The sequence below is a fragment of the Antrostomus carolinensis genome, unplaced genomic scaffold, assembly GCF_000700745.2.
Source record: "Antrostomus carolinensis isolate BGI_N321 unplaced genomic scaffold, ASM70074v2 scaffold7957, whole genome shotgun sequence".
Classification (NCBI taxonomy): domain Eukaryota; kingdom Metazoa; phylum Chordata; class Aves; order Caprimulgiformes; family Caprimulgidae; genus Antrostomus; species Antrostomus carolinensis.
This window is the reverse complement of record NW_010326588.1, coordinates 107,903-123,583: the sequence shown is the minus strand read 5'-3', so window position 1 is coordinate 123,583 and position 15,681 is coordinate 107,903. Positions and strand designations below refer to the sequence as shown.

The window sequence follows — 15,681 nt, the reverse complement described above, 5'->3', positions numbered from 1 at the left end:
CATGGTCAACAAACAGGCAGAGTTGGAAGCCACCATGCTGCTAGAAAGCTATGAGCTGGTTGCCATTACTGAAACTTGGTGGAGCGAATCCCATGACTGGAGTATGTCTATCAATGGCTACAGGCTGCTCAGAAGGAAGAGGTGAGGAAGGAGGGGTGAAGGTGTTGCCCTCTACAGAGTCAAGAAATGGATAAAGTGTGAAGAGCTGTCTCTGAAGAATAGCCATGAGCAAGTTGAAAGCTTATGGGTAAGAGTTAGAGACCGAGACAACAAGGGGAACCTTGTGGTTGGTTTCTACTACAGACTGCCTGGTCAGGGTGAACCTGTTGATGAAGCCTTCTTACTCCAGCTACAGGAGGCATTTTGCTCACAGGCTTTTGTCCTACTGGGGGACTTCGACCACCCTGACATCTGCTGGAAAAGTAGCGCAGTGAGCTGTAGGCAATCCAGGAGAGTCCTGGAGTGCAAGGAGGATAACTTCTTAAGCCAGGTGATAAACAGCCCTACCAGAGGGGATGCAATAGTGGACCGGATGGTCACCAATGCAAGTGAGCTGATCAGCGATGTCAAGATTGTAGGCAGGCTGGGCTGCAGTGATCATGCACAGGTGGAGTTCACAGTCCTGAGGGATGTGGGTCTGGCAAAGAGTAATGTTGGGACCATGAATTTTAGGAAAACAAACTTTGAGCTCTTCATTAGTTAATAGGACCCCCTGGGGAACTGACCTCAGGGACAAGGGAGCAGAACAGAGCTGGCAGATCTTTAAGGACACTTTCCATAGAGCATAAGAGCTCTTGCAGCCCACATGTAAGAATCGGGCAAGAATGGCAAGAGACCAGCATGCCTGAGTTGGAGACCTGCTGGTCAAACTAAAGGAAATACGCAGCAGTGGAAGCAGGGACAGGTATCCTGGGAAGAGTATAGGGATGCTGCCCAGTTGTGTAGGGATGGGGTCAGGAAGACCAGGGTATGGATGGAGCTGAACTTGGCAAGAGATGGAAAGAGTAACAATAAGGGCTTCTGCAGGTATGTTGTCCAGAAAAGGAAGGTCAAAGAAAGTGTACCACCACCTGATGAGCAAGACTGGCAAACTGGTAACCACAGATGAGGAGAAGGCTGAGGTATGCAATGACTACTTTGCCTCAGTCTTCTCTGGTGATCTATCTTTCTGCACCTCTTGAGTGGATGGACCACAGGGCAGGGACTGGGGGAGCAATAGGACAAGGTTTTAAACTAGAAGAGGGTAGATTTGAATTTGATATAAGGAAAAAACTTTTTACCATGAGGGTGGTGAAACACTGGCACAGGTTACCCAGAGAGGTGGTAGATGCCCCATCCCTGGAAACATATAAGGTCAGGCTGGATGGGGCTCTGAGCAGCCTGATCTAGTTGAAGATGTCTCTGCTCACTGCAGGGGGGTTGGACTAGATGGACTTTAAAGGTCCCTTCCAACCCAAACTATTCTATGATTCTAAAATAGAAAAGATGAAAGAATGTAATGCACGGATACCAGAGACAGGGGGGAAATTACAGCCTGGGAATAGAAGTGGAAGGATTTCAGTGTTCCCTGTGCAGCTGTGTGTGCCATGCTGCTCGATTTTGTTAGGCTAACAGCCCTTGGTCCTATATGTAGCCATAAAAGAGTAAATAGCATTGCAGCGTGCAACACCGCTTGGCACCGAGCTGTGAGCTCTTCTGACTTGCTGAGAAATCAGTATTCACTGTGCTGGAGCACTGCAAGGATCCCAGAGCAGAACTGATATGCAGATATGTTCTGGGATAATTAAGTTGGGGCGGGAGGGCTGTCTGTGTGTTTATAGCTGTTTTATTTGCACAGTGTGTGAGGGTGAATACCTACTCAGGGAAATGACTGTTCTGTATGTTCAGACTCTTTTTACATGAAGATCTTAATCTCTAATGAGAGACACAGAATGAATTAATCTTTATTTTAAATTCTGTTTATTGTCTCTTTTCATATCGTATTGTCTAACTTCTTTACTCCATTAAATGTTTGAAAGATTTGACCTTGTATTATGTACGTGATCTATCATAAGACTTTCAAGATGGCAAAGAAAAAGCCTTGTAGGAAAAAACCCCAATGTTTTCTGAGCAGCATATTTGAGTAGTAGTGAAGATAATGCCAGAAGTTGAGCAAGAAGAGAGAAAAAACCCACCACTTCTGTTGTATCTTGGGATCTTTCTGTTGCTGTAATGGGAGGGACAATGTGTAGACCAAAACTAATTTTTGAACTGCAGCCCATCTTATGTGTTTAACTGCACAGAAAATACATTCTTTTAGACATTAAAAGCTATTTAATGATTCTGTCTTTGTAACTGTTCATATAGGAGTCTGAATGAAAATAAAATTCAGTGGTGCCTCTCTCAGCATTTTCCTGATTTGCAAGTTTTAGTCTTGCTGTTCTTTTCTTAGCACAGATTACTGTGCTGAGCTTTTAATGTAAAGAAGAAAAAAATAAAATGAAAAGCTAAATGTTGAGGATGATTTTTGTATACTTGTTTTTCTAATGGTATTTTTTGGTATAAATATACATCTCATTATGATAAGCATGGTGCTTACTGTGTGATACGTGCATGGGAAAATATACAATTGTAATAACATCACTGCTGTTTTGAGTTGGAGAATGGGAGAGGGAAGAACCTGAGCTCAAGATTCCTTTTTTTACAGTGTCCTCTAGCGAGCTTCTTCAAGCTTAGTAACCAGTTTGCTGATTTATTTCCCAAAGTTTGCTCAGTGGAATAACAGTTGTCTCTGTGGATGAAAGGGCTCTGGCAGTATAATCAAACAGAAGACAGCCTTCATTTATACGTGCTGAAAGAAAGTATATTCAAATGGCCCAAATGTGGAATGGTATCACTTGCATAATGCTTCTTTCCTATTCAAAACTCCTCTACTTATATTTTGCTTCCCCCCTGTTCTTGTGTTTGAACACAAGACACTTGTTCATGTGTTTCCCACCTGTTTTGGTTTTTTGTTTGTTTGTTTAAATAGAGGGATATAAAGCATTATGAGGGTGAGCCTGGTTAACTCAGAAGTGCCACTGGAGAAATGTGTGTTGAAGTGTGCCAGTAAAGCCTAGTTTGGAAAACTGAATTTTAGCACTTACTACCTAACTCTTCTTGTAAGAAGTGATGTGTTCTTCTTTTCACCTAGAGTTCCCAGTACGTACAGTGTGTTGCTGGATGTCTGCAGCTGATGCTCAGGGTCAATGAATATCGCTTTGCGTGGGTAGAAGCAGATGGAGTAAATTGGTGAGCATTTAATTTATATGGATATATTTGCACTTACAATAGCATGTTCCCCAGTGACCTCTTTTGGAATAGAACTCTCTTGCAAAAGACAGCTGCTCTGTTTGAGTACAAAACCTATTTGTTTTCAAATGTTAATACAGTCAAATAGACAAGTGAAACTTGCAGATAGAGGTACCAATGTTGAGGCTTTAATGCTACTTTACTCTTAATGAAGAACTGCTTAAATATCTGAAGGGGAATACCATCTTTTGTCTTTAGCTGAAGATGCTCTGTTTTTCATTTAATAGAACAAGGACTAATGAAATGAGTTTCTGCTAATCTTCATTGTCTTTCAGTTTGGAGTTTTTCAGTCTGAAAATACTAGTGAAAAGAGATACATGTTCTAGAACTAAGCTAATTCCCCCCCCCCCCCGCATATGGTTTCAAGTAGGTAATTTTCTCCAGATTCTCTTCATAAATAGCTCTGAATGAGGTTAGGTTGTTGTCACTCATCTTATTTAAACAGTGCCTGTCTATACATAACTTTTCTGTTGTGCATGCCTCTGTTGGGGATGGTGGCTATACCATTTGCACTTGAAGAAAAAATACCCTTGTACTCTGAAATGGAGCACAGTCAGTTGCCAGTGAAGTGAAAGTTCAAAAGATGTTCACATGTGTCAAGATGACACTATTAAAACAAACTTTTTCACCAAGGAAGCTGTTCAATAAACTGTTAAAGCATTACAATAACCCTGTGTTTCACGAAGTTTGAATTTGTCTCGATTTTGATAGCAATGATCTTGAAAGTAGTTTGCTTTTTAAATTGGGTTAACTTTTTTTGGAGTGGACTTGTAAATTGCTTATTAAATTTTCAAAATTTCCACTGAACAAAGCTTCTGCATGGTTTCTTCTTTGAGTTCTTGTGATATTACTTCTTCTCTACTCAGCTCTTGTAAGGCCCCACCTGGAGTACTGTGTCCAGTTCTGGAGCCCCCAACACAAGAGAGACATGGACCCGTTAGAATGAGTCCAGAGGAGGCCACCAGGATGATCCGAGGGCTGGAGCACCTCTCCTATGAGGACAGGCTGAAAGAGTTGGGGCTGTTCAGCCTGGAAAAGAGAAGGCTCCAGGGAGATCTTATAGCGGCCTTCCAGTACCTGAAGGGGCCTACAAGAAAGCTGGGGAGGCACTTTTTATAAGGGCAGTTAATGACAAAACAAGGGGAAATGGCTTTAAGCTGAAAGAGGGCAGGTTTAGATTAGATATTAGGAAGAAATTCTTCACTGTGAGGGTGGTCAGACACTGGAACAGGTTGCCCAAGGAAGTTGTGGATGCCCCTTCCCTGGAAGTGTTTAAGGCCAGGTTGGATGAGGCTTTGAGCAACCTGGTCTAGTGGAAGGTGGCCCTGCTGATGGGAGGGGGACTGGAACTAGATGATATTTAAGGTCACTTCCAACCCAAACCATTCTATGATGCTTTATGTATCTGTGATGTGTTATATCTGTAGGCTGTCTTCTGAGAACTACTTCAGCTCGTTTTGGACACTCCTGTGAAGAGACATAATTAAGGAAACAAATTCAATTTATGTAGGTTTTATTCTGTCTGTTTACTCCTTCTTTTTTTTAACTCTGAAGGAGTAGCTATGTGTTTCTCTGTTTCTTCTAAAATGACAAATAATGCTCTAAACATGCCAGCAAAAAAAGAGTCTTGGTGAACCTGAAGATGGATACAGTACCATATCAGTTCACATGGGAAAAGCTTCTCTATGGCTGTAAGGCCAAGGAGGAAATAACTGTATCTTTAAAAGATGGCTTTTTGAACAAGCTACTTGTACAGTGATAAATACTGCTACAGGATACTGTGAAGCGTGTGTTGTATACTCATCCTCAGCAGCTCTTTCCAATAAGTTCTTGTTAACCACTTCCTCAAATGTTTCAGAGTGGAGCAATGCAATCTGTGCAATTGTTATTTAAAAATCAAATGTGTACTATGTTAATTTTTTAGTATCATGGGAGTCTTGAGCAACAAATGTGGCTTCCAGCTCCAGTATCAGATGATTTTCTGTGTGTGGCTACTGGCATTTAGCCCTCAAATGTGTGAATATCTCCGTCGGTATAATATTGTTCCAGTGCTGTCAGATATTCTTCAGGAATCTGTGAAAGAGAAAGTAACTAGAATCATCCTTGCAGCATTTCGGGTAAGTGTCTGCTGACTAGAATTGCACTGCACTTCTTGCTCAAATGAGTAGGTCTCAGGTGTTGCTGATGCACAGTTTTTTCTGCTAGATGATATCAGTAAACTGGATTGAAAGCTTAATTTTCCCTCTTTTTTTTTTTTTTTTTTGTGAGCTGAGTTTTGCTACAGGTAATAGACATGCTATTACAGGTGGTAAATGTCTGCTATGCAATGTTGTCTTAAAATAAGGTCGACAGAAAAACTCCTATGTTAACATGGGCAATAGTGATTTCCCTTCTTTAGTTCAAGATTCTTTTTTTTGCTATTGGTACTATTTTCTATTGGTTCTATTTTTTTCTATAGTGTAAAATGTTGTAGTTACTAATATCTGATAAATTTTGCCTTACAAAACTTTTCTTAAACATGCATCTGTTTGTCCAACTGTCTCACTTGGAAATTATTTTTATTTGCTAGTAAAAAAATATCTTTTATTGGTGACTCTGTCAAGATGAACGAGGATATCAGTGTAAGAGTTTGTGGTGGTGGCTAGCTCACACCCCTGCATCCCCATCCCTGTCCCTCTGGTGGGATGGGGAGGAGAAAATAGAAATGAACAAGGCTCATGGGTTGAAACAAGAGCAGTTTACTAGGATGGTAAGGGAAGAGGGAAACAACGCCAAACAATAACAACAATACTAATGAAAGAATGTACAACACAAGTGATACACAGAACCAAACGGCCGAACTTCAGTACCTCCACCCTGCTTACCTGTTTGGATCAGCTGCCTGGGGTCTGACCTCCCAGTTCCCTGTGAAAAATTAATTCTATCTTAACCCAAACCCAGGACAGTTATTAGTTGACTTACTGTGTCCATGTTACCTGAAAATCACTGGACCTGTTTAGGATGATTTGGAATAACTAAGCACCAAGACTTGCTGTGAGAGTACCAATTTGTGTTCACAGGTGCTAATTGTGCATGTGCACATTGTTTCACGTGCATGCTTGTCAAGTGTCTTGTATGTAATGCAGGAATACTGTAACAATTTATAATCCTGTTTCAAAACAGGACTTGTGTCCTGAGTAGGAGATGTAGATCTTGTAAACTATATCTTTTCCTGGTTACTGACTGTGTTCCAGTAGTAAATGTTGTAAGTAAATTAGGATGGAAAAAGGGGAATTTTTACTTAGTGACTTGCTGATCAACAATAACAAGCTGTGTGAAGATGCTTGCTCTGTGATTTAAATGGTCTCCCTATACAAAAACATCTACTAATTTGAAAAATTTCTGGATAGATCATAAGAATATGCTATTTATCCAGTTGAAGGAAGTCAGTGGTGTGAGGTAGGATCTGTTCTTACTATGTAGACCTCTGTAGGTGTTCTAGTGTTCTTTAGGACCTTAATGTTAGGATTAAGCAGGGATATACAGCAAGGCAGCTTGAAAAAAAAGAAAAGTTGAGGGGCTCAGCAGATTATATTCAACTTCTTCCAATTCTGAGGTCATAAAAAGTAGGAGAAATAGTTGATAGTTCTTAGATTTAGTGTGTTTTGCAAGAGGAGACAAATATGAAGCTAAATTCTTTTAATGAATAAAGGCGAAGAAAGACTAAGATGGTTCTGTTACAGGTTTTGGGGAAATTAACTTAGCTGTTTTCTTTGTCCAACATTAAAGACTAGTGTTGGCATGAAAATGAGGTTATAAAGTGGCAGCCAGGAAATAATAGATTAGAAATTAAACATCAAAGCTGTGAGTTCTGAAGTAAAATTAAAATAGGTGGCAGAGGCTAAATGGTCCTTTTCCTGTTTGAGAAGCCACAGTACCACTTTATGGAAAAAAAAAATAATAGGTGAATTGTAAAAAGGAATAGACTGATTCCCTAAATCATGCCTACTGCCTGTGGGTTGCTGAAGTTATGCCATGAGTCTTGACTTGCATATGTCTTCTCTACTACCCTATTTCTCCTAATTTGACCTGTTCCACCTCTCTGGCAAGTTAATTGCATGAAGTATATCATTACAATGTAATATTTTTCTATAAATCAATAGCTATTGGGTAATTCTGTCTGCTTTGAATCAATTACTTTCTTTACCTATTAAAATGCTTTTTACCTAATTTTTCATGCTTAAATTGTCTCTTATGTCTATTTCCTACCTGTAAATAATTTTGTACCTTTAAGTTTTTTTTTTTTTTATCTCTAAGTAGTTTACTGATCTATTTGATTTAGTCATGAGTCATGTGTTCCTGTTTGTACTTTCCTAACATTACCTTTTAATTTCACCATAAAAAGGTTTAATATCTCACAATGGTATGAAATAAGTAGTAATATTTGGAGTAGCTTCCACATCTGCCTATAATTCTCTTAACTAGGAGTTCTTTGGAAACTTTTACCTGCTTCTTGAACTTGTTGAATTTTGTCTTTTAAGTTACATTATTTGTTCTCTTGCTCTCATTAGCACTTTTAAGTAATTTAGCATTACTTTCTGTAAATTACCTTTTACTTCTCAGTTATTTAAATAGAAACATGGGGTTTTTTTGCACATTAAAGCTAATTGTAGGTGGCCATTAAAAGCAGTAATATGACTTACTTTCAATATGCAAGTTTTAACATTCATTTGTAGTGTTCTGCCTTACTAACTAGTGTGATGTCTGATATCTTAGAAACCTTAAGTGTAACGGTTCTTTGCCATGAATGAGTGATGCAGTGAAATTCCTTCTGTATGGTTTAATTTATTATTTCTGGTAGATGTTTAAGCTTATTTATATGAACACATGTTCTGTTTGTTAAGTATTTTGTCTTTTATATGTAATTCAAGTTTTCAGCTTTATCAAAAAGTACAGGTGGCTACCTCTGATTGAACAACATAATTTGAAGCTGATTAAATTAAATAGAAATGGAATGAATAAATGTCATTGGAACTTGACTATTACATTCTGTGCTTGTAATGCCAGTCTTACCAACAAGCTTCTGTTTGAATAAAAATTTCTAGTTGGAATACTCCCAAATTCAAAAGAAGCTGATCTAATCCAGATGGGAACTCTTGAGTTGGGAAGATGACTTCAGGGGGGGGTTTTAAAATATTTTTTTTTTTTAGGCTTTCTTGCTTTATGCTATTGTTGCACAGAAAGCTAAAATGATAATCCCAGATCAAAGTAGTTACTTATGCCAGAAACTCTGAGATTTGGGATATAAGCTTGGCCTTTTCCTTTGAATAGTCTTTATAGTCAGCCTGATTTCATGTGGAAAATTATCAAAGCAGGTGAATTAATACTTTCTAGTATTGAAAGTAGCACACCATTTAGGAGGAAAAAGGTCTAAGTGACCTAAACTTGAATGCAGTGGTGGCTGTGCTTTTCTGTACATACAGTTGCATTACTTCTACCTTGCAAAACAGAGTTGTGGTTTGGGTTGGTTTATTTTTATTTTTTTTTTACGTTCCTCTTCATCTGCTGCAGTGACAGATATGAATGCTTCTAGTGCCAGTGAGAATTTCTTAAGAATACCACTTTGTTTCAAAATAGTCTGTTCTTAAAACAAACAAATAAATTTTTACCTCCCTAGAATTTGTTAGAGAAATCTACCGAGAGAGAAACTCGCCAAGAATACGCTCTTGCTATGATTCAGTGTAAAGTTTTAAAGCAGCTAGAGAATTTGGATCAGCAGAAATATGATGATGAAGACATAAGTGAAGATATTAAATTTCTACTGGACAAGCTTGGTGAGAGCGTGCAAGACCTTAGGTATGCTTTCCAGTGTGAACTTGAAAAACATGCAGTTACAGGAACATTGGTAAACCTTTTTTCTGTTTTAAGGCTAAATAAGATACAGAATTATGATACATAAATGCTAGTTGATAAGGTAGAGATGCTGGTTATATATAAAAGTTTCCTGTTCTAAGGGAGTATTTACAGGCTGAAGAGAAAATAGATCTTCACTTTTGGATATGTGATCTTCAGAACTGATAAATTGTTAAAGGACTTGAGAGGGATCTTATAGGAGTTGCATTATAGGCTGAAGACTACCTGACTAGAATATATTTTGCTGTCCAAATTAACTCAAGTTTTTGCTAGTATTTATCTAGTTCTTGCTCTTGGGCATAAATTGAACTGCATTATTGTAGTTCATGTGAGAGGTTTAACTGGATGAAAGGGAGGGACTGGGATCCTTGGTTGGGGAAGTTAAAACCTAGAAAATGGGCAAAACAGCCAACTGAATTCCAAAATGCTGTGGTTGTGTGTCTTGGGACCTTTAAGTTTTCTTTTTTTTTCTTTTTTTTTTTTTTTTTTTTTTTTTTTTTTTCTTTCAGGAATTATATTTTGGGGTGGGTGGAGGGGTATGTTTGAAATAAATTTTTAGTCTTGCTTTTAATGCCTTTCCTTACTTTGAGTGTTGAACTCTGAGACAGGGAGCAGTTCTCATGCTCTGCAGAGAGCTGACTTCCAAATGTGTCATAGTAAGTTGTGCTCCAGCTTTGTCTTGCTAGGGACAGGCTTGGGCATGAGGTTCAAACTCTGGTCATAGAAGTTTAGCCAATATTTCACTTAGGTGTTTTGTGTTGCAGCTCCTTCGATGAGTACAGTTCTGAGCTCAAGTCAGGAAGACTGGAGTGGAGTCCTGTACACAAATCTGAGAAGTTTTGGCGGGAGAATGCTGTAAGGCTAAATGAGAAGAATTATGAGCTACTCAAGTAAGTTTTCAAGTCTTGAATCATATAATTTAGTATTTCCTGTGTTTAACTGAACCTATATCTAATACAAGCTTTACACTTCAACACAAAGTAACGTCTAGAATGAAAGCAAGTCAGAACATCTTGCTATTTTTAGGATGAGGCCCTTGCTGATGTGTTGTTTGTTTTGTTCAAAAGCAGAGTTGTTTATTTGCTTTTACTGGTCAAAATGTATTGATGATGATAGAGGGAATATCTCTAGCCTAAGTTGCATGCAGGTTTGTGCTGCTGACTCTTTCAATGCTTTTGTTTGAAGAACAGCTGTACTAATTGATATAATAAAAAATGTTTTTACCATACTTTAGTCTTAGTTCTATGTTGTCATCGATCTGAGTAATGAACACTTTTCTTGAAAACTTGAAGGTTGAAAGTTGTAATATTGCTCCATGGAAAAAAAATCTGTCTGCATTGTCTTGAGACTGTGGACTGTGTCTGGTGTACGTAGATTCTTAGATGAAGTGAAACTGAAGCTCATTTTCCCTTTTGGATTCAAGGATTTATTTACTGGCTTTTGATAGTATGTACTCAAAAGATGTGTAGGTCTTAAATAGCTTGTAGTAGCTGTTAACTTTTTAACTGCATTGTCATTAAGTGATAATATGTGGTGTTCCCACTGTTCAATATTTGCCAGTAAGTGACAGACCTGACAGAAATCAGGAGGTCAAGTGGAGTACATGAGATATTAGAAGGCATGGCAAGAGCAAGCTGATCCTGAGCTGTATGTGTGTTTCAGTCTTCCCTGAAATGTCACCAGTTTATCAAGTATGATAAGTTCCTCCTTGAGGTCATATTGCTAAATAGGTAGGATTATAGACTTAAAAATTTTAGATGCTGCCGACTGCAACATGAAGTTGATACTGAAGCTTAGTATTTCCTGTAGCAATTGCAATGTTTTGCTGTATTCATCTACCCTGGTTCTGGGACTGTTAGGTAAGTTTACTGCTCTCGTGCTGCCATAAAGACAGTAATCTATAATAGTTCCTGTAAAAAAAACCCAAACAAACCAAAAACAAACAAAACCAAAACCAGAAACAAAACCCACACACAACCCCCCCCCACCCCACAAACCAAACAAACCCCAAAACAAACATACAAAAAAAAACATTAAAAAAAAAATCACTCGGGAATGTAGTAGGGAGATTAGGGAGATTCTTGTACCTCAGAACTTCTCTTTAGTGTTGTAAGGCATTTGACAGACAATCCTTTCTTTGCTTCAAGCCACATCATTTTATTTTCCCTTATCTGCCAGCTTACTTGTTTTCTAACTCTAATATACTTAAACTTATTGCTAAATTTACTTTTTTTCCTGCCTTTACCTTTATTGACTTAATCAAGTGATGCTGGACTTCTATTTTCTTCAACAATATTGTATGCATCTTCAATGTCTTCTGATTAGTGTTATGATTCAAATTTGTGCTTCTACTTCTTGTCCAAATTAGGAGTTCTTTTAAAATGAAAAGTGCTTAATCTTTCACTTTCTGGCCTTTAGGGAAGCAATGGCTGTGGTAATTTTTTTTTAATTCCAATTGGATTTTTAACCTACCTAATTATTTCAACTTGTTACTAACTTTCTGTGATTAGAACACATTTGCCCATCTCACTAGGTGTAGATTAATCTAATTTTCCAGCAATCTGTATGTTTAATCTTTTAAACGTGTTATTAGTGCCTAGCTTTCATATCTGTGTCATTTTTTTACCCTCTCCGCATTACTGGCTAGAGAACAGTGTTACCTGTAGCTGTTTTCCACTAAAAGTGATTGAACTACTTAAAAATTAAAAAATGCAGACAATATTAGGAGTCGAGAAACTGTTTTCTAATTCTTACAACTCTGTATTTCTGTTCATGCTACCAAAATAACTAACCTATGAAACTGGAGTTTTTTGCAAGGTATAGCTTTTATCATCTCAGTCTTTGGGTTAGGACAGAACTGCCTTTTTAGACCACAACAGCTGACAGAACAAGTGATGTTTTTGAGATGAAGTTGATGGTCTTGAACTAAGAGAAGTTCACAATTGCACAGACAAAAGAACTTGGTGTGCTGCTTTGTTCTCAACTGCTAAGATGCCTTTTAATTTTTAAATGATTCTGTATAAGTGTTCCGCATAAAATTCTGCCCTTTTTGTCCTTCTGTCCTGCATTGAGTGAGGCTGTTGTTGTAGTGTGAGGGGAGGAATAGAGTTGGGGAAAGGCTGATGGGTACCAGCCTTGTTGTACCCCCTTGTTGTGTCACGAGCAATGTGACCTTACTGCTTTCTGAATCCATAGTCCAGGATCCTGAGTGCAGGAGCTGAGAGCAACATGCAAGCCTGACTGGGGTCTATTGTATAACAGAAGCAGCAGCATCTGTTAGCCTTGTGTAGGCTTTGTCTTTGTGTCCCACCCCTGTCCCAGTCTATAACTATTTCTTTATTTGGTTAGTACAGCTTATCTTGAACTCAAAGCTGTTGGTCTGGAAGCCAGTGTATAAAAAAAAAAAAAAAGGAGACATTTTGTAATCCTTGGTGTAGGTATTTGTAGATGCAGCTCACTAAACTCACTCTAGTGAATGCTTTTAAGAATTCTGTTAGTATAAGGCAGGATCTCCATTGTTTCAAGTACAGCTGCACATTTGAAAAAGTTCTATTGTAGCTTTGCTGTTTGGGTGACTTGTAAAGCATTTTTTTTGGTTGCAGGCTTTGTTATTTTAAGTTATCAGTGTTTTTTTAAAAAAAAAAATAATGAAGAAAACACAAACCAAAACACAACAAAAAACCCAAACTGAAACCTGGGACTTGATTGTTTCAAATCCTTTCCTAGAATCCTGACAAAACTTCTGGAAGTTTCTGATGACCCACAGGTGCTGGCTGTAGCTGCTCATGATGTGGGAGAATATGTACGACACTATCCCCGTGGGAAACGGTAAGAAAAGTGCCCATATGCTGTCACTCAGGAGACTAGCTCGAGTATATACTTTGCCTGTGGGTTTTTTCTGTATTTATATTAAAATACGCTACATAGGCATAGCAGGTTATGTTTAAGTTTAATTCACTAGGAAGGTGAGAAAACATAAACTAGATTTTTTACTTACTATTCAGTGTCTCCTAATAGTGAAGAGAACCTATGCCTAAAGAAGTCTTGAATATGTTGTTTAGAGTAAAGCATAAGACATGCACTGGAAGAAATTAGAAGAGCTAGCAAGAATTTTATCAACATATAATTTTTACCCCCTATTATGATTATTGAACTTTAATTATTTGGCTTAGAGTAGGGATGGACTATTTCAACAATAATTAAGTCTGTTTTGTGACTTAAGACTCCTGAGACAAGATTCTTCTCACAAGCAATTGCTACTGTAATTTCAGTGATGTTAGCACAGGTTCAGTTATCATTCTTCTATTTTAGCATGTTTTCTTTGAGCTGCACAAATACACATTTCGGTGAAAGTGTTAATGTTTATCGTAAACCTGAATTCCTTTCACCTGTGAAGTTAGATGAGTAGATAAACAGGACCAGTAAGAGATACAAGTCTATCTGTAGTTGGGAAAAAGTAATGCTGGTGCAACCACAGCTCTGCTCAGCTCCCAGGTTGTTAAACCTATTCAGAAGTGCATCAGCCTTCAAAAGAAGTGATCATGAGCAAATAACAAGTGTCCTAGATACTATTCTAACCCACATTCTTTTTTCAGATTCTAATACTTAGCTGCTTTCTGCTTATGGACTTAGCTTATTTAGCTTTCTGTTCTGATGGACAAAGTAAAATGCCTCAATTCTTTTAAAGAATTTCCTTTGTAATCCAGTGTATTTTTACTAAGTAAGCAATTTTAGGACTAAAAGCTTAAAATACCTAAAGACTATGTGTCAGTTGCCATGTAGTAGTCCATTTCTTAACATGGTGGTTTTTGATATATAGCTGTTTACTGCTCCCACACCCGGTTAGCATTTCACATTTTCATTGTATGACTCACTTTGAGAATGGATGCTGATCATTGGCGTAGAAGAATAAGAGAATTCATGTGTTTTAAATATTTTTCTGTCCTTTAAGTGTTTATCCTCAACTCTTAACTGGATCATCCTTCAGCCTTTGAAGGTTGCAGAACCTAAAACTTCTTGAATTTACCTGCTGTGCACAGCAGAGACCTAGAGTTACAGTTTTGGCTAACCTTTCCCTTTGTCTGACAAAAGGAAAGGCTTGTTAAACTAAATACTACATTTTTGTTTGGCTGTTCTCTAATGCTGTCAGCAAATAATTTTAACTTGCCTTGAAAATTGCACATTGTGGACCAAACTCTTAAGACAGTATCACTGTGGCCTTCTAATGAGGCTCACCAACATGCATTTTCTGACAGTGTGACAGCAGAAATAAAGTATGGCATTGGTGTTTCCTGTCACTGAAAATAAACACAGGCTAAACATCAGCCTCCAGTAACACTAACGCTTTCAGTCACCTGAATGCTGTGAACAAGGGTTTTATGTTTTGCATGTGCGAGAGAGACAGCTAGAGCCATTCCCTTCTTTAGCTCATGATTCAGAAACAGCTTAATTGGTTTCTTTTTCCTGTTGGGCTGCTTTTAGATATGTAATGTGGATTTTGTATTAATATTTTCTCCTATAATGGTATAAACTGTTCTCATTTGTCTTCATCTTCTCTTTCTTCTTTCTCCCTTTAAATGGGTCATGTTAAAATCTGTCTCTTCAGTATCCAGTAACTTGTTTGAATTGTCACTAGTTTGGCTTGGTGTGCTGTTGTTATGGGGAACAGTCCCTGCAGAAGATGTGCACGTACCATAACTGACCCGCTGGGCTTTCTTACTGCTGTAGAGTAAGCAGAAGTTGAGCAGCGGGAAAACAGAAGTCAGACTAGTGTTTAGAGCATGTTTGGAACTCGAAGGAGTGGCATTTGCTGTGAATCTTCCTCATAGTTGCTTACCTTTTGGTCTGAAATGCATAGCTGGAAAATGATTTGCACCACTAGGCAGTGTTGTACATGAATGGTGACACTGTTCGATGGTTCTTCATATTCTCAGCCATAACTTCACAGTGACATGCTATTGTCTGAAATACTCGTTTCCATTTGTGGTTATAGGATTTTTCCTTTTCATTTTGATACCTTTATGCTCCTTGCGAAAGGAAGCTTTTTAATTTAATGCCTCTTATCTCCTTCAGTTCCTGAAATATCAGTGTTCAAGTCAGTCCTGTAATGAAGAAAAGGTTCTTGTTTGTGTTTTAATCTTGTCTTTGTGTGCAGTGGTTTCATATTTAAGTCAAGATTAGAAATGTGGGGAAGCCTAAGGCAAGCATAAAGATTTTTTTGAATGTTACATTACTAATAACTTCTTGAATTCTTGGTGAGGATTTTCTGGCTTGAAACAATTACACTTTTCTGAATGCATTGTATTGAATATCTCTAAATGTTTTAATACTGTTGGGAAATAATATTCCCTGTGGTCTCCAGGATAGTTTTGACTGAGTTATAAAATGAAATGGGAAATTATTTTTTTCATCTCCACGCTATGTCTTTATACTGTCCTGCAGTTTACACAAACATGATGT

At 37.9% G+C, this 15,681-nt stretch overlaps 1 protein-coding gene across 1 annotated transcript in view; it reads left to right on the top strand.

Annotated features, from left to right (window-relative positions):
- Positions 1 to 15,681, top strand: part of ATP6V1H (ATPase H+ transporting V1 subunit H) — a 49,256-nt gene that overhangs the window by 20,707 nt on the left and 12,868 nt on the right. The window contains exons 7-11 of the mRNA XM_010171622.2: positions 3,173 to 3,270; positions 5,255 to 5,447; positions 8,987 to 9,165; positions 9,987 to 10,112; positions 12,949 to 13,050. Coding sequence (XP_010169924.1) covers positions 3,173 to 3,270; positions 5,255 to 5,447; positions 8,987 to 9,165; positions 9,987 to 10,112; positions 12,949 to 13,050 — 698 coding nt within the window. The remainder of the gene's footprint in view (positions 1 to 3,172; positions 3,271 to 5,254; positions 5,448 to 8,986; positions 9,166 to 9,986; positions 10,113 to 12,948; positions 13,051 to 15,681) is intronic.